The 19,853-nt window shown below is 38.9% G+C and overlaps 1 protein-coding gene across 1 annotated transcript; it reads right to left on the bottom strand.

Moving 5' to 3' along the window:
* Positions 1-245: 245 nt before the first annotated feature.
* On the bottom strand, positions 246-9,064 carry LOC145031606 (protein CELLULOSE SYNTHASE INTERACTIVE 1-like). The gene is made up of 8 exons (XM_078980199.1): positions 8,831-9,064; positions 8,377-8,535; positions 8,059-8,129; positions 4,971-7,965; positions 2,346-4,890; positions 1,803-2,257; positions 1,524-1,640; positions 246-670 (listed from the first exon to the last, which is right to left on the bottom strand). The coding sequence occupies exons 3-8, from the start codon at positions 8,091-8,093 to the stop codon at positions 530-532; spliced, it is 6,288 nt and encodes a 2,095-aa protein (XP_078836325.1). The 5' UTR covers positions 8,094-8,129; positions 8,377-8,535; positions 8,831-9,064; the 3' UTR covers positions 246-529.
* Between the last annotated feature and the right edge of the window lie 10,789 nt (positions 9,065-19,853).

Raw genomic sequence — 19,853 nt, 5'->3', positions numbered from 1 at the left:
TACCCAGTTATGATTAAAACATTAACCTAGAGAATATACATTAAATGAGGTGGTAAATAAAAAGTTAGAAATATGATCAATATAATAAATTTGTCCAAATTTGGTATGGTAGTTATGATTTGGCTTAAACTGATTATGCTGTTGAAATCAAAGTAATTTGGCAAGGTTGAGGTCTTGAGGAGCCAACCGGTTTGAAAATGTGAAATCAAGCATAGCCAAATCCAGTCCTGGTTTTGTTTACCAAATGAAGAATAAATTTCAGTATCTCAATTCTCAAACAGCAAATGCTACAAATATCTTACAAGCATACAATACACACTGGCAGAATAAAGTTGGTTTGTACAACTCATGGATTCTACAAAAGAATTAACTAAATGATAATAATGACAATATATATACCATTTGGCACAATAAAAGAGAAAAAATTAAACATGTCCTTGTGATTTCTTGTTATGATTTATTCTTTGTGTGTACCAAAAAAAGATCTGAACGTGTGACCTCGCTATATATACTCATGAGCCAGATAATTTTACTTGTTTGACCATTGAAATTCTATTTCAAGAATCCGGGAGGCCCCAGTTTTGCTTTGTGGCAACAAAGCGTATTCACCCGCCACTGCTCCCATCATCACAACACGGTCAATCTGGATAGTCACTTTCCCGAATGATTTCTGCCCAACACAACACAACACACAATTATCAGTATTTTTTTTTTTTTTTTTGTATGCTTCAATTTATTGTAAACTTCATTAACATAATTTTAAGAGTAAATTGCATTAATGGTCCCTAAGTTTGACCCAAAATCACAAGTTCAGTCCATATTTTGAAATCATCAGATCATCCCAATGTAGTCGTTGAGTTTGTATTTGATATCAGATATGGTCCCTGACCCATATAAAATGACTTCAAATTTTGGATTGAACTTGGGATTTTGAGTAAAGCACAGGGGACCATAAATACAAACTTAAGGATCGACAATGGGACTGGACTGAACTTGTGATTTTTTTGAAAAAGCATAAGGACCAAATTCGTAATTTACTCTAATTTTAATACATGTTCACTTTAATTGCATTTTTGGTCCCTAAATACAGTTGATATCTTCAATTTTGATCCCAAAAAGTTGTTCTCTTGCAATTTTGGTCATTATTTGAGGTTTTTGTAATGTTGTAGTCCCTCTACCAAGTAAAATGCCTGTTTCTTTCGGACCAAATTTGCAAAAATCAGCTATATTTGGGGACCAAAAGGCAAAAAGTATTCATTTTACTTTGAACAAGGACAAAAGAAAACATTACAAGAACCTCAAAAAAGGACCAAAACCGCAAGAGAAGACTTTATGGGACCAAAATTGAAAAAATGAGCTATACACTTAGGGACCAAATATGTAATTTAGTCAAGCTATTAATAATTTATACGTATTTGACAAATTTAAGTGTGTTTATTGTGTGAAAAATATAGCATTTATTTTAGGGCATATGAAGTAATAGATATTGTTTGAACTTTTGAGGTATATAAAGATGGACTTGCCTTCCCCATCTTGCTTTTATTCTTGCATGAGATATGTAGCTTTTGGCCTTTTGGAGGGCTTTCAAATGACCACACAAAGTTCTCATCCCATTCAGGATTTGGTCCAGTTGATACCACCTGCAACCCATTCCACAACAAAAACAACTTAATCTCATCAGCTATATATAATATAATATAATATAATATAATATATGAGTGTTTCTTTTTTATTTTCTTAGATATTTTCTAAACATCCTTTATCCAGACAACACTTTATCCAATCAGACAGTATAAAAGTACCTTAGTTTGCACTGAAGGAGAATTTCCCAGTGTAACCTTGCAGTACACACTAGGGTTTCCAACCGACTGTCTCAAATCATTGGCACGCTTAATTGTCACTGTTAATGTCCCGGGCAGACACTGCAACAAGAATTCAGCTTTCTCATGAAATCGAGGAGGCCCCGATTGGATCAAATACTGCAACAATGGAATTGCATCTGCAGCAGCAGCTGATTGGGCTTTAGACACATCAGGTGGACAAGCTGACCATGCTTGCCTCAGAAGAAACAGTGCATCTAATGCAGCTTCTTGAGTTGCTTCTGAGCCTGTCTTCAGAGATGTCACTAAATGTGGGATGCTTAATGTTGCTGGTTCAGTGGCTCTTAAACGTGGGAAGTTGCCAAAGAGAGCATTCAGAGCTTTCAGATACCCTTCGTTTACCATTCCATTGGCCAATAAATCCTTTTCGATAGCAGCTGCATGATTAGATGAATCAGAGCATCAATATCAAATGGGGCCTTACAGATATATAGCATAACCAAGTAAGAGAAAAAAATATATTACCAGTTATAGCTCTGACAGTTTCACTAGAGGCATACTCTTGGATGGCATTGTTAGAGAAAAGAAGCTTAATAAACCTTGCTGCCTGAATCGATGTATCTCCATCACTTGAACCAATCAGATCCAGTCCCACCTGGACCCCACCAGCTTCTGCAACTGCTCTTTTATTTGGGCGACTAGACATAACAAGATTCTGCAAAGCACAGATAGCCACCACTTTCATTTCTTCAGAAGGTTGATCGATAAGCACATTCACCAAAGCACGACACGCCACAACAGCATCACTAGATTGTGTCAGACTTTCATTCTGAAACAGATCTCCAAGAGCAAGAGTTGCCAACAATCTCGCTTGTTGAGCTTGAGTTTGTGGATGTAACAGGTATTGTGATAGCTGTAAGATAGCTGATTTGATAGCTTTCGTTTCTCGAATCTTCACATTATGTAGTAAAACTTCAAGCAATCTTGCAGCAGTTCCTTCGCATAAATGACACCTCAGAAGCTCCAAAAGAGCCTCAATTGCACCGCTTTCTGCCATGGCTACTGCACTCATGGAATCATCACTTTCCAGGACTAAAAGAGCATTCAGTGCACCGATTACAGTGGCTTCTGAGTTTGAATGAAGCAAACGTACCAAAACTGCAATGGGGACTTCGAGATAGAACTCAGAACTGAACTGAAGAATACTAGATAAAACAGTAGCAGCAGATTCCCACAAAGGATTTGTAAGAAAGGAATCGGATAACATTATGACTCTCGATACTTCACTTACACCACCCTCTTTTGCAATCTCATTAGGCCAAGTGAGTGCAATGCTAACAAGACCTTTTAAAGCTCTTTGCTGCAAAATCGGAATCCCGGAAGAAAGAACTCGCATTAATGGACCGATCACTTGTTGTATTATGGAATCCTTCTGGTAATGTTCTTCAAGAAGAAGATAAGATAAAAGCTCAGCTGATGTTTTTTGAACTGCTGTAGAATTAGAATCTAGTAACGGAATGAGAGGTTCAATGGCTTGGTGAGGGGACAAGATGTAATCAGTACGACATTGTTCATGCTCAAAGATATTCACTAAAACCTGCAAAACACTATGTTGTCCATCGGGTCCAAGCTCTGGTCTTGTTAACAACACGAAAAGGGGTTTGACCAATTTCTCTGCAGATTGACCCTTTGCGATTGTTGCATTGTTTGTCAAGATTCTTAGCAATTCAGCAAAAGCAGCAGAAAGAAAATCCGGTGCTTCTTGGAGGATTTTGAGTATGTTATCAATGACTCCAGCTTTCACCATTTCAATCTTGCAAGAAGGTCTATCTTTTCCCATTTTCACAAGAGCTAAAGAGGTTGCTTCATGAAGCATGTAGTTTTTCCCGTGTAAAAGTCCCACAAGAGGGATTATTCCACCGTGTACTGAAACCAATTCAGCTAAATTCTCATCATCTATGAGTCTATCGAGTGCACGAACAACCGAAAGGTGAGCAGGGGTAAATTCGGAAACGAGAAGCGAAATTAACGGCTCGACACTACGACCAGCAGTAACAGTACATCTGATCCTTGTGTTTTCGAATAGCACACAGCACAATTCAGCAGCATCACTTTTCAACTCCATTGAAGAATTCGAAGAAAGAATTCTACAAAGGATATCAACCGCATTTAATTCCACATCAGCAGCAGTAAGCCCTCTGGATGGGTTATCACTGAGAAGCCTAACCAATGCTGCAATAGCAGCATGCTGTTCCTTTTCCAAACCATTGTTCAAAATTTCCACCAATGGTTGTACAGCCTGGCGAGAAGATTCCGCGTTTTTTATATGATCAGCAGAAAAGAGGTTTTCAAGTGCTTTAGCAGCACTGTATCGCGCGCGCCTTCCACCTAGACGTAACACAGCAACAAGCTGAGTCACCGCACTGAATGCTGACTCGTGTTTTCGTATCTCAGCAGTGCCAAATAGGATGCCAAGTAGATCGGTGGCAGCTTCTTCGGTTGCATCTTGTGGACCGAGTGAGAGGTACTTTGTTAGAGCTTCTAAAGCACCGGATTCCACCATGGCGATCTTGTTGGATGGGGAATCGATGCTGAGCTGGATTAGAAGTCCGAGTGCGAGAAACGGGGCACCGGGTCGATCCGGGATTGGTTTCAGGAGGTCAACAAGAGCGGGGATTGACTTTCGTGATGTGGCGCCGACTCTGATGTCATCAACTCTGAATAATCTCTCGAGAGCGACTTCTTCTGGGTGAGGTGGCAAAGAGAATTCTTGGGATAATTGAAGGAAATCATGTAAGTCGGAATTGGAACACCCGAGTAATGATATGAGCCCATTTGCAGCTCCTGAGTTGGCAACAGAAAGAAGTGTTCCCCTGCTTCCATTGCTGACTAGACTGGATATAGCTTGTGAAGCAAAGTATCTGTTGGCTGGTGCTTCTGATCTTAACAAAGAAGAAAGAGCTGGAATAGCTTTTACTGTTGCACTTGCACGTATAATATCTCTGTTTTGGAATAGAATTGCTAACAGTAGTATGCATATCCAGATGCTATTATCCTCATCAACATCCAACTGCATATATGATTTTGGAATGAATGTCAAAATCATAATAAATTTATTTAAAGTAAACACAAAGACCTTGAAATACATACCTGGCTGTATGGCAATAGACGTGAGATTCTTCCTGTAAGAATTTCAACAGCTCCTGCTTCTGTAATCTGAATTTTATATTTTTCATCATGGCTAGCAATAGCAGAAAGTAGCCAAATCGAGATGCTAGCACCATTTATAACTGATGTGCTAGTCCTTTTCTCACCAGGACATCTGCAGATGCTTATGGAGTCCATGTCTTCCGAATGAGAAGAAACAGGAGAACTTAACATCAAAACAAGGGACCGAATAAATTGGGAATGAAAATTTGCTTCATGGAGGTCCTCCATCACTCTTTGGATATTTACTTTTGTAGCACAAACGAGAAGTGAAGCCCCACCAATTTTAACTCTTGTGTTTGATGAATCGATTACTCTTTTTGCAATCAAAGAAGTGCAATGAGATTGTAGAATCGCGTTTCCAAGAACAACACATTGATCATGGCAAAGCCTTGACAAGATTTCTATTGCTTTGTCCTGTAAGAGAGCAGTTGCACCATTGATCAATGAAACAATGGGGGTTATACTCTCTGGATTTTCAACCAGCACTGCCCATGCAGGTTTGATATCACCTGATCCTTTTAGTCTTGACAAAACAACAAGTGCATCCAGTCCTGCTGATGTGGCAATAGCTCCAGAATTACTCGATTCCATGAAAGAAACCAATGCAAGAACTGTTCCAGTTTCATTCACGTACTCAGTTAAAGTGGAAACAGAATCCAGTCGAAGGCGGGAAATCGCTAATGCAGCATGGTTTTTTCTGGTGGCTTTCTCTTCAAGAAGAACTCTAGTGGCTGGCATAATGATATCTTGAGGTGAAAGTTTCTCCACAACTTCATTGTCCAACAAAAGGCTTGCCAAAGCAGATAAAGCCTGTTCTGCAACTTGTAAAGCTGAAGATCTTGAAAGTGTCAGTAATGCAGGTAGCATGTTCCTTGCAACAACAGCCACATCATGATTTTCTTTCACTGAAAGAAAAATTGCAGAAAGACACCCACAACACTCTGCCAAAATGGTCTCCGAATCAGAATCCAAAAGTTTCATCACAGAGGAAAGAGTCTTGATAGCCATACTGCTTTCACGCAAATCCTTTCTCAGATTAAAGATCCCACCAAGAGCCATGGCAGAATTCGCACGTGTCTCTTCATTTGTAGACCCTAAAATCTTGATCATTGTTTCAATTGCATCATTGGGTGCACTACCTTCACGTAGTAGATCAGTAATCGGGGCAATGGAAAGTAAACTTTTTAACGCATCCAAAACATAAACTTTGGATTCCGGAAGGTCACTGGTCAACAGTGCAGTGAGTTGACTTATAGTTGCTGTATCTGATCTTCGAATCAAATGGTTCAATGTCTTTGCAGCAATCTCTTTCCCATTAGAGCTTCCATTTTTCAACAGCCATAACAAAGCAGGAACAGCATCAGCACTTTCAACACAGTTCCTTATATCTTCACTGTGATTACAGAGGTTCCCAAGAATTGTAGCAGAATCTTCACGTGCTTTTGCAGACCCCGTTTCAAGAATTTGTACAAGTGGCGGGATTCCACCAGCAGCTGTGATGGCCCATTTACTTTCATCATTCTCATTTGACAACATACAAAGCAATGCAACAGCACATTCTTGTTGCTGTTCTGATGAAAGTCCAAGAAGAGAAATCAACATCTGAACGCCTTCACGACCTTGTAAAGCATTCCACAAATTGCCCTCATTGTTGCATAAAACAAGTAGTGATTTTATTAACTCATCTTGAACTTCATTGGTTGCCATTGTGATCAAACCAACCAATAAATGTTTTGAGACAGGATTTGAAAGTTTGCTTGAAAGGGTGGCGTTCCCATACAAACTAGCAAGAGCTTCTATGGTGCGCTCCTGGACTAAAAATGGCACACGTGGCTTAAACTGTTTGACTAAAGTCAACTCAATGTCAAATGGATCTGATGCTCTGTTGGTTTCTGATTCGTTACCGTATATCATAAGAGCAGAAGCTAAAGCTCCTAATGTATCCGCCACCTGTCCAGGTGAAGTGCACGAGTCAAGACTTTGACCGAGACTAGTGATGACATGGCACAACCCACCGGAAATGTTGGCAAGAGCACACATCGCGTTCTCTTGTAAAGCTTGTGCATCTTCACCTTGCATAAACTCTTTTGAAGGAGCTATTGTGGCATTAATCAAAGAAGGGATGCCATTACAACTTGCTATATCTTTTCTTGCTTTTTTGCTTTGAGCTGAAAGAGACTTTAAAGCAGATGCAGCTTGTGCTCTAACTGGAGGTTCATAACCAGGTCCTAACAGCTTCAGGAGTTGTTTTGTAGTTTCAGAAGTTGATATCTTTGAACATACGGATGCATCTTCCATCATCATACATGATAATAAAAAGCAAACATTGGCTTGAGTGTTTGACTGGTCATGTGTTAATAGCTTTACCAATATATCTTCTCCCCCAGCTTTGACTGTTGCTGACCAAAAACCCTCGGTGGTCCCACACAGGTTTCTCAAAGCACCAGTCAGCAAATCATCAACTACTTTTGAACCCTTTTCGAGTTGCTCCCAGAGCACTGGAACAACCCCTTCAGTGGCAAAGATTTTGGATCCAACATGATCTTTGGCATCACCTTCAGAAACAGCATAAATGGTCTTTGCAGCTGTGATTTGACCTTCTTTTGATTTTAGAAGAGCGAGAAGCGGAGGAATGCAACCCCCAAGTAATACTTTGACCCGTAGTTCGTTTTCCTTACATAATGAGCCCAAAACTGTAGCTGCTTGGATCTTTACACCAAGTGACCCTGATCTTAGGAGAGATACTAGAACTGGAACTGCTTGAGAATGTGAGCTAACAGCACTGAATGCACCTTCACGTGTATTGATCAGGTCTAGTAACTGTTTCAGACTGAACTCTTTGTCTTGTGAAGATGATGATTTTTGGCGTAACTGTTCGATGCAGTGAGCAACACTTGATAATGTCCCATCTGGATCCTCCATGCTACTACGCTCTCTGAAGAAACAAAAGAAAACTCTCATGAAAATGAACAGGTTTTAGATGAAAATGGAACTTCAAAAATCACTTCATCTGCATAATTTAACTGACCTAGAACCCATTTTTGTTAGGGAATGTGGAGTCATAGGTTCTCTTTCAGGTGTGCCATTCCCATTTCTTTCCTGAAACGACATTGTAAACTTGTCAGCAATTGATAAATATACAAATCACTGACAAAATTCATTTATTATAATAACTTCTAATCATAATTTCATAAATAGAAACCCACAGGAACTTCTTACTAATAAATTGCGGATCATAGATAAGTATCTACAACAGCAAATTCAAATCTCTTTTCAATTTCACATTAACTTAAACAGGAAAAAAAAAACCGTTCAAATCAGATTCACAACTTAGAGGAGTAGCTACCTGATGCGTAGTGGCAAGATTGCTGCCATTTCTTCCGGTAGAATACCTCCGACTGACCTGAGCCGCCAGCTTGACTGTAATAATTTTATCTAAACTTTAGATCAGATCTACCTCCAACTCCAACCCACCGTGCAAAAACGTAGAAATCTCGATTGAATCCTGTAGAAACACCCGAAACTCATTACGTTTATCACATATTCACCTAATTTGAGTTAGATTTCTCACATTTTGCAATCAGAACAGCAGATCAGTACTGATCATGGTAATTTAAATACTATTTCGGGATTAACTAACTGAATTCCACAGATACAGGTCAATAGATACTACATTCGATTGAGTACAAACAGAAATGCAGAAGAATATATTGAAGAAACAGTAAATGCAATAAGAATTAAATAAGTGCAAGGTGTGTAGATTGCAGAATGAAATAGCGATGAATCTAAAGAGTTCTAACCACGGAACAAGAGTCGAGGATAGATTTGGTGTTTCAGTGCATTTGACGACTTTTGTAGCAGAGAAGTGACGAAGAAGGAGATATGAGAAATAGGGACGGAGAAGAGTAGTTAAGAAGTATGCATCAGAGAGGGAGGAGTGTGGGGTGAGGGTGGGCTGCCAGCCACCGACAGCTCAGATCACACAAGTTTTCGCTTGGCTCACGTTCCGACTCTTACACCCTCTAGTCTAGCGAGCCTTGCCCTTGAGAGATGAGATACCATAGATTGAAATTTTTAGAAAATTATTTATTTTTAAATGGAATTCGTGAAGTCCTTTTGGTTTTATTAAACTTATTATAAAATAATTATTTATTTGTAAGATATAATTTGTGAAGTATCTTTGGCTTTATCGAGTAATGATATCTAATTACAGTGACGAATCTAGAATAAAAACTATATGGTTCTTATATAAGTAAAATTGAAATAAGTAAGTCTTTTAATAAAAATAAATAAGTTTTTTTTTAGCAAAAATAACATTTTTTCTATATATATTTGTTGTATTAAAAAAAAATCATAAGACCTACCTTGTATAAGCCTAGCTATACCCTTGCCTAATTATCTACTACTTTGAACTTCTCGTTTGTAATTTGTCATTTGTAATCTTGTATATCCGATTAACAGACATATATTAAATTCTCTTTGCGTGCAAAATTTATGCTCAAGTTATTGGTATTAGATTTTCGATAAGCACACATCAAGAATAAATAAAGAACTTTTTACCACATGGTATGCTCTCGTTGAATTTGACAAGTGTTAATTTCTAGTAATTTACACTTAAATATTTTACACACAGTGTCACCTATAAAAAAACGTATATGATCTATGCCACCTATAAAAATCGTATATGACCTAATTAAACTAAATAAATCAAGCAATTCAACCAATTTTTTTAAACTTATATTGGGAAAGTCTTATATTAGTTATGAACCTCCAACAATCAAACATGGGTTATATAGTTTCTTTACAAATTTAAGCTTATTTCATGAATCATTCATATTTCAAAACTTTTACTTGATTTGCTTCGAATCGGTCAATGAAAGATTTTTGTTTGTATATTTCAATCAATCGAAAATTACATTCAAGTGGTTTCCATATTAAACTTCAATTTCAGTTCAATCAAAGATTTTCCTTTCTGTATATCTTGGTTCTTATAATGTTATTACCACCAAAAAAAAAAAGGTAAAATCGGCATTAAGAAGACTAAGGAGGACAACAATATCCAGTGTATTTTTAAGTATACCTTATTAATTTCATTTTATTCTTTTTGTAAAAGACAGTCTAATAAAAGCATTTGATATATGTTCACCACATGCTCGATGTAATGCCAAAAAGGTTTTCTATGTTTTTCCCATTACTGAAAGAATTGTTCTTCTTATCCTACATTTCGATTTTTTTCCCTGCATAATCGTATACTAGAATCAAGTTATAAAAAATTGATGCTTTTTTTATTATCTTTTATGTGTAATTGTGGTGTGTGTGTATTAGTTTGTCAATGTATAGTTATATAGTCGTATAGTTGTTCAGTAGTCATACACAGGATGCTTTTTTGATTCGTGTCTCCCCACCCACATACCTAACCTTCTCATCATTTTCTCTAGTTACTATTCTACAACAAAAACTGCTCAGAAATTTAATTCGTATAAGTTTATGATTGTTGTGTGTGTTGTTTGTATCCTCTAATGGCATAATCTTTATGATAGTATCTTCATGTTAGATCAGAATATGCAGTTTCTTTTTATTTTATTTGAGAAAAATATTTATATGTTTTTGTTTGTCACTCTATCTTCCTGTACTTGGTAGACAACCAAATTCCTTCATCCATGGTTAATGTAAGTCAGGGAGAGAAACAAATGTCTGGTAAGGGAAAAAGAGGTTGGCCGGAATTAGAATTCAATTCCATTCCAATCCTTGAAATTCCATCTCATTTGATAGATTCTGATTCCTTGAAATTCCAGCTCGTATGAAAACCTTTTTTTTTTTGAAAGACACTTAGAATCTCACAATCATGACTATCTTGTCCTTTGTCATGAACAAAACCATAATGCCAGGCGGCATGAAGAGGGTTTTTTCTAATTGTCAATAGTGATTTACATTTGTTTCTCTCATTAATTGTCGTAAATAAATGTTTTGGAAGGAATCATAATCTGTCAAATGAGTTGGAATTTCAAGGATTGAATAAAAATAAATCACCATATATGCTTTGTTTCCGAATTGCATGTTAACATATATTTAGTATAAGAGTTCTAAATAAGAATAAGAGTTCTAAATCATAAATAAGCCCAGTTTATAGGTTAAAGTGTATTTAGGATTTTCATGGAACTGATAAGCATGGTAGAAAAGTAATAACTTTTCATCAATTAAAATTTCCCTTTTGTGCTATCTAGATAACTGATTTATATAAAATATTATGACACACTTAGGAAATGCAAATAAATAACAAACAAGGACAAACTTGTATAAAGTTTAGGACCACATGCCTATAAGGGTATCTCTGTAATATAAAGTATAATTTTGATTTTAGGGGCATTTATGTCATGATTTACATAAATGCAATTTTTTTCTGTTTTTTGTAATATTTTGTCTACTTTGGTTTTACTTGTAACGCCCCGATTCACATGTATTATTATATAATAATTCATCTTAATTTCAAGGCTTACTCGACGAGTTGGTTGCCCTAACTTGTTGAGTAGTAACGGGTTGGTCCGCGTGTTTAAGTGACCTACTCGCCGAGTCCAAGAAGGGACTCGACGAGTAGGAGTTGGAGGATGAAACCCTAATTTCCGGGGTTTTGAACCCTATTTAAGGACCGCTTATCCCCCCATTGGCCTCTCTTATTGCCTCCATTGAGTTCAGAAACCCTAATTCATGTTTGCTCTCAATATTTGTGTGCTTCTTAGCTTGGAAGAAGGATTTTTGGAGTAAAAAGCTTGGAGTTCAAGAAGTTGGAGCAAGGGGTTGTTGTAGATCCGAATTCTTCTCTGTCTTGGCATCATTTTGGAGGTAACAAGTTGTTACATTGGCTCTCTGTCTTGGCATCATTGTTGATGCTCCCCGAGGGAGATGAGGATTTTGTAGTATTTTGTGATTCATCCATCACACGCTTAGGGGCAGTCCTCATGCAGAGGGGACGAGTGATAGCCTACGCATCGCGGCAACTGAAGTCGCATGAGACGAGATATCCTATGCATGATCTTGAGTTGGGAGCGATGGTATTCACTCTCAAGATTTAGAGGCATTATCTGTACGGGGTTCGTTGCATTACATACATGGATCACAAGAGTTTGAGGCACATCATGGATCAGTCGAACCTAAACATGAGGCAGCATAGGTGCCTAGATGTGGTCAAGGACTATGATTATGAGACCCTTTACCATCTTGGTAAAGCGAATGTGGTTGCGGACGCATTGAGCCGCAAGTCAGTTGGGTGTTCTACCCCGACAAGGTGTATGAAGATAGCGGTGGATTCCCCGATTGTGAGCTCGATTAGGGATGCTCGGGTTTAGGGTATGAGATAAGAGAGTTGGAAGTTGGAGAGGATTAAGGGTGAGAGCGCCCGATTTGTTTAGGATAGTCGCGGATTATTAACCTGACATGGTCGGGTTTGGGTTTCGATGGCCGGAGGGGTCCGGCAGACAGTAATGGAGGAGGCTCATAAGTCTCACTTTTCTATACACTCGGGGGCCACCAAGATGTACCGCGATCTGAGTTTGAGTTACTGGTGGCCCGGTATGAAGCGATAAATCGCTTGGTTTGTTGAGAGGTGCTTGATTTGTAAGATGGTCAAGGTCGAGCATCAGAGGTCGCATGATAAGCTGCAGCCTTTTGGAGATTCCCATGTGGAAATGGGAGCAAATCACGATGGAATTCATTATGAAGTTGCCGAGGACGGTGAAGGGGTTCGATGCTATATGGTTCATTGTGGATCGGTTGACCAAGTGTGCCTATTTCTTGGCCATACGAGAGAGTTCGAAGGCTGATAAATTGGCCGACATGTACGTCAGCGAGACTGTCTCTCGCTATGGAGTTCCAGTCTCCATCGTTTCCGATCAGGATGTCAGGTTTACTTCCCGTTTTTGGCAAAAGTTCCATGAGGAACTGGGTACACGGCTGCACTTTAGTACAACGTTCCACCCGCATACCGATGGACAGAGTGAGCGAACCATTCAGACCCTCGAAGATATGTTGAGGGCGTGCGTCATTGACTTCGGTGAGAGTTGGGATTCCCACATACCACTTGCAGAGTTCGCCTACAAGAACAACTATCATTCCAGTATTGGCGCCCCACCTTTTGAGCTGTTGTATGGTCTGAGATGTAGAACCCCGGTTTGTTGGGGTGAGGTTGGATGCAGAGTGATGGGTTGGACGGAGGTAGTCTTGCAGACTACCAGAAAAATCTAGCAGATCAGACAGTGAATGCAGACTGCTTAGAGTCGCCAAAAGAGTTACGTTGATAGACGCCGATCGGATTTGGAGTTTCAGGTTGGTGACATGGTACTTCTGAAGGTCTCGCTCTGGAAGGGTGTGATCCGCTTCAGGAAGAGGGAAAAATTGGGTCCCCGTTATATCGGGTCATTCAGGATCATTATCAGCGTTGGCAAAGTGGCTTATAGGCTAGAGCTACCAGAGGAGCTCAGTTGAATTCATAACACGTTCCATGTTTCGCAATTACGAAAGTGCATTATGGACCAAAAGGCGGTAGTATCGCTGGATGATATTCGGGTCGATGAGCGCCTAAATTACGTGGAGAGGCATGTGGCCATCTTGAAGAAGAAGAAGAAGATTTTATGAAATAAAGAAATACCTTTGGTGAAGGTGCAGTGGGAACATCGAAGGGGATCCGAGTGGACATGGGAGCCGGAGGCGGAGATGCGCGAGCATTACTCGACATTGTTTACTCCAGCATACTTTGAGGGTGAAGTCTAATTCAAATGGGGGAGAATTGTAACGCCCTGATTGTCAGGTATTGATTTGAATGAAATTTTATTTGGTTTTAAGATCTACTCGACGAGTTGGTTGCCCTACTCGTCGAGTAACAGGGGGGTGAGATCACGTGTTTAGTGGCCTACTCGCCGAGTCCATGAAGAACTCGACGAGTAGGAGCTGGCAGAAGGAACCCTAGATCCCAGGGTCTTGCACTATATTTAAGGAAGCATAAGCCTCCTTTGGCCTCTATATAGTCCTTGAGAGCTCAGAAAAACCCTAATTCGTGTGGTGCTTCAGCCTTGTGTGACTTATGCTTTAGAAATAAGGTTTGGGGAAGGAAGAGCTTGGAGGGCAAGAGACTAGGAGCAAGGAAGGCGTGGGAATCAGAAATCTACCTCAGTTAGCGTCATTTGGAGGTATCAAGTCATCACCTTTACTTCATATTCCTTCTAGACCTCATTTGGTTGAGATTTAGGGTTTTTATGGTTTGACTGAGATGATAGTGTGGGATATAAGCTAGATTTGAAGTTGTAACTTCAGATCTGGACCCTTCTTAGGTTCTAGAGTCATAAAGCTCCGAGCTTGGTCATGTATGAAGCCTCCTTGAGTATGAAACCCCCCATTAGGAGCTTGGATTTGACATTAAGAGCTTTTTTTAGCCATTCATGCACGTAAAGTTTGCAAATTTACGTGAAATGTGTAACATCCCAAAATACGACCCAAAAATTTTGTTTAAATAATACTAAAACCATAACATCGAATGCCATAAAATAAGATCATACGTCAACATCTCAAAACCATAATAAAGTATCGTGATAAAAACTGTATAAAACTGTGTCAAGTCATGTCTGAGAAAAACTACACAAATTCCCAGGATAAAACTGAAGCTGTGATGTGTGCGATACCATCATCCCGAGCTCTTCCCTTTACTTGCGGGAGTATCTGAAACCAAAAATGAAACTGTAAGCACGAAGCTTAGTGAGCTCCCCCAACTACCACATACCATACAATAACATATAAAGCACATACTGGGCCTTGCCCACTGCATCGGATGCATCGGACCGAAGTCCGAAACTAATTGCATCGGACCGAAGTCTGGAACTGACTGGGACCTTGTCCCCTGCATCAGACCGAAGTCTGGAAACTGACTGAGCATAACATAGCATAGCATAAACATATCAACTAGCATAAGCACATATACTACATACTATATCAGACCAAAGTCCGGAACACATAACACAAAACATGCTTGAATCACAAAGACATCAAGCAATCTAACCACTGCATCGGACCGAGGTCCAGAACTACTGCTAACTAAACGAGTCGGTATTATGGTCGTAGACCCGTTCTTATTGGAAGGAAACTCACCTCGTAGTCTGGCTGCTGAATGAACTGCTTTGGAAACTGTCTGCTGTTGCTTCGGTATCTCCCCGGCTATAATTTCCATAAGTACACTCAATCAAATACCGATAACTATACTGAGGGTGAAATAAATGTTTTACCCTTGGTCAAAGTCAACATACATTTGACCTGACTCGTCGAGTTGGGCCACCAACTCGTCGAGTCCCTACTCTCATTTCTTAATTCTGCTCGCTACTACTCGTCGAGTTTGGAATAGACTCGATGAGTTCCTCTTTGATACTAACACTTAGTCAATCTGCATCCGACTCGCCGAGTTGTACGAACAACTCGTCGGGTTCTCCTTCAACATATGAACAATCTGACTGTGACTCGCCGAGTTGTACGAACAAATCACCGAGTTTGTTCTTGAGATATGAAGATTGCCTTGGACTCGCCGAGTCAGGGCACTGACTCGCCGAGTCCCTCTATGAATGAGTCTAATCTCCGACTCACTGAGTCCACCCATAACTCACTGGTTCCATTCGGCATGACTTATGAAGGGGAATATTAGGGACTCGCGACTCGACTCGTCGAGTCCGAAGAACGACTCGCCGAGTCAGTTGCATGCAACTTCTATACAGTTGATTCTAATCGATTCCAATGCATCCAATTCATAGATCTGAGCTTCTAGGGCCGATATAACACGTAAAGTTGCCAACTTTACGTACATGCACTGAGGTATGAAGCTAAAACACCAAAATAAGCTAGAAATGGGAACCTAAGGTTTGGAACAAGGCCTTGCTTTGCACAAAGGTAGCTACTTTGAGTTCCTGGGGCTTAATGATGTCAAGATCTATAGCTCACCACCCTAAGGGAGCTCCAATCTCGAGTTTGGACCTTGAAATGTCCCAAAAGTGGTAAAACAAGCATATATGAAGATCTACTAGGAAAATGAACAAGGTAGAGGCTTTATTACCAGATGAAGTAAATGGAAGCTAGCTTCTGGATCTCCTTCTTTTCCTTTGCACCTTCTCTCTTTTCTTCTATTCTACACTTCCAAGAATACACCAAAACACTCAAAAGCAAGAAGGAATCACTTAAGCTCACCAATGGAGGGTTAGGATTATGAGAGGGAAACGCTCTACGGGTGCTGGAGGCTGGGATGAGGGCTATAAGGACGTTTAAATAGGGTACAAACCCTAAAGATTAGGGTTTCCTCCAGAGTGGCCTACTCGTCTAGTCTAGGTGCGGACTCGTTGAGTAGATCACTTAAAACCCGCATCCAACTTGGCATCTACTTGACGAGTTAGGGCTGCTACTCGCCGAGTAGCTCTTTATAGAAGACATTTAATGAATTAATACGTACCAGGAATGGGCGTTACAAAATGCATGCCTTAGAAGTCTGGATCTGTAATTTGGAGCCACTACATGGCTTAAAAGAGTCTGTATGGCTTAAGGACTGAAGGAACTCGACGAGTCATATGAAGATAGGCTTGGACCCGACGAGTTGGATGAACAACTCAGCGAGTTTGATGAAGATTGTCATAGAACTCGACGAGTTGTATGAACAACTCGGCTAGTCGGTTGAGGTTTCCCCAATTTACGTATGTGTGTGTAACCGTCGAGTTGCAAGAAGGAAACTCGATGAGTGGTCTTATAGTTCAATCATAAACTAAAGGAACTCGATGAGTCACTCCGTGACTCAGCGAGTGGGTAAGTACTTCAAGGAAATCGGCGAGTAGTCGAGGGTACGCGACGAGTTAGGGTCAACATGGATTGTTGACCTTGACTGATGACTTTGATTTTGACCAGGGTTTGATTAGTTGGCTTATGGGGTACCTTGAAAGGTTGGGAACTTATGGGTATAGTTATATCATGTTAATAGGTGGTGGAGTTTTTGACAGTGATCCGAGAGTTGGAGTTTATCTTCCGAGTCGACATTTGCAAGGTGAGTTATCCTTACTAAATCAATCGGGTCTATGGCACTAAGGCCGACCCTTAAGTTCTTATTGTTATGATGTGCTACATGTGGTTATGATCTGTTAGATCGGAATCAAGATAGACAATATATTATGCTCTTATGATCCGTAAGGATTAGTATGTAAGTGACCTGCTAGGTCGGTACTCTAGTTACGAGAGATTTCTATGATTGATGATCAGTGAGTAAGATATGTTTGATGTTTGTATATGCCAGTATATGATAGTTATGCACACATGGTTATTTGCTTGTTGGTTGGGTTGAGACGGTCCTGCTTTGTGCTGAAGGCCAACATACTTTATGAGCGGTCCGGGGAGACTGTAGGTCCACATGGCGGTCCAGTCATGCCGAAGGCTCGGGATAGGATCAAATAGACTGAAGGCCCTACAGGGCGGTCCATTCAGGCCGATGGCCCAGTATGCATGTTATTGATTGTCTGTTACTGGTATGGTATTATCAACGTGGTATTGGTATTTTGGGGGTAGCTCACTAAGCCTTCGGGCTTACAGTTCTCAGTTTATTGTTTCAGGTAGTTCAGGAGATCATGGCAAGGCGAAGGCGTGGCCGTATCGCTCTTCATCATTTTGATCTAGTTAGTAGGACACTCTGATGAATAATGATTTGAAAATATTTTGTAAACAAATACCATTTGGCTTTATTTATAATTGAAAAAGTTTAAATTTGGCGTAAATTTTTTGGACGTGATAGGGGTTCCTCCGACCATTCAAGACGTCACAACCGACATGGGGTGTGGTGGTGGTGCTCGACGACTCCAACAATGGTGGTGATGTAGGGTGCTCCGACTTTAGCGGTGAGGAACAACGACTGGTGGTAGGGATTATGAGGTTTGTGACTGGAGGATAAAAGAGAGTGGGGTGACGACCGACATCATTTTTTAGGGTTAGAGTTTGGCACCCGATGATGTTGGGTTATATACCCGACTCACGAAACTCTACCCCATAATAATAAGTTTAGTCCCTCTCTTCCCTCATTTCTTTCAAAATAAATCGATATATTACCCTTTTAACCATGTCTTTTGAAACCCTTTACAAATCAAGTCCAAAATGTTACCAATCAACCGCTGCCTCCACAAATCCTTACATATTAAGTCCCAATAATACCAAACACCCATTGACTTCTAAAATCCTTTGCGAAACAAGTCCTGGACTTACACTTTAACCCCCGAATAATCCAATTTATAACATTCGGGCCTCCAAAACCAACAATCCACTAAATAATATAGATTTAGGGCGACTATTATTTCATCAATTTTTATCTATTAATTTATTAAATAAACAGAATGTTTACATTCTTGTCTTCTATATAAGCCACAGAGTCCGTGTAGACTAACGAAAGCCGAAGGAGGGAACACATTTCGTTAAGAAGAGGACAGTTGAGCAACAATAGATGATTACTTACATTGACCGGACTACGAGGAAAGATAAACGACCACGAAACCAACTAATTCCAAATTACTAGTTGTTTAACCATTTATGATTCGATCATATCCAAGTTAGCATATACAAAATCTTCAATTTTCAAATTAGCAAATGTGACATAATTAATGTGAAACTTTAAGATCACATATACAATCTAATCTCCATAAAAAACACTTTAAACAAGAAAAAAGAAAAAGAGCAAAGAACAATCGAATTATTAGATAAAACAAAAAGTTAGTCCAAATATATAATGTCATAAAATATAAGTTTTTTCTTGGAGAAATATTGTTTTTTCAAAAAAAAAATCAATTATCAAAAGAGTACCAATAATCAATGATAAAATTAAAAAGACAAAAAAATTGTAAAAACTCAAGGGATTTTAAAAAATTAAAATAAAAAGTAAGTTTAAGAAAAAATATAAGATATAATATTGTCGATCATCAAAGCCATCATCGACGACATCATTCTCGATCTAAAGAGTAGAGACCTAAGAACATAACAGAGACGACAGTCTACACAACGATCTATCAGTTGTTATCGAAATGGGTTACAATAAGTTTAGGAAGTTCAAAAATCATCACACACAAGTTCAATATAGTCGGACAAATCAACTAAATCGGTAATTTTACTCCTAATTACTACTACTACTTTTTTTTTTTTTTCTCAAATTCATTATGTGGCTCATAATTTTGCTCTTGTTTTTAATCACACATTTTGTTCAGCGAAGACGAATCTCTCACTGCTGATCCAGGTATATAGGAGTGATAATTATTTGATCCGGAACCGAAAAATCCGAAAACTAAATTGATCAGAAATCAATTTCAGAACAAACAATATTCAAATTTGGGTTTTGGTCTGGTTTGAGACCAAACCGAATTGTGAATTTGATTTTTCGTCTCATGAAGTTTAAACCAAACCGAACTGAAAAAACCGAATTTCATAAACCAATTAATTAAAAAATATATTTTATATTTTATATTAAATAAAAGTACTAATTATAAGTAAAAATAATTTTAATCAATTTACTCTTTGGATAATTTTATATGAAACATTAGATCTTTCTGTTTACAACTTTAGGTATTTCATTTTATGTTTAAAAATTTTTAAGTTAATATTTGGTTTCCTAGTTTTTTAAACCGAATTAGAATTCGATTTTCGTTTTTGTTAAAAGAATTTAAATTCGATTTGGTTTAATTTTCAAATTAAAAAAAAAAGTTTTCAAACCCAGAAAACCGATTCGAGAAACCGACCCAAACCAATATATATTTTTTAGCAACAATAATTTTTGTGCGTAATGTAGTT

Source organism: Lactuca saligna, chromosome 2 (genome assembly GCF_052625555.1).
Source record: "Lactuca saligna cultivar CGN05327 chromosome 2, ASM5262555v1, whole genome shotgun sequence".
Taxonomy (NCBI): Eukaryota; Viridiplantae; Streptophyta; class Magnoliopsida; order Asterales; family Asteraceae; genus Lactuca; species Lactuca saligna.
Note: the sequence above shows the minus strand (reverse complement) of the source record. Positions and strands in the feature narration are given on the sequence as shown.

What these genes read in the sequence shown, in the direction of transcription:
- LOC145031606 (XM_078980199.1), bottom strand. Translation starts at nt 8,093, where the DNA reads ATGACTCCACATTCCCTAACAAAAATGGGTTCTAG. An exon ending in GTCTATTGCCATACAGCCAG is followed by an intron (nt 4,891 to 4,970) that starts GTATGTATTTCA and finishes TCATATATGCAG; the next exon opens with TTGGATGTTGATGAGGATAA. An exon ending in CTCCTTCAGTGCAAACTAAG is followed by an intron (nt 1,641 to 1,802) that starts GTACTTTTATAC and finishes AATGGGTTGCAG; the next exon opens with GTGGTATCAACTGGACCAAA.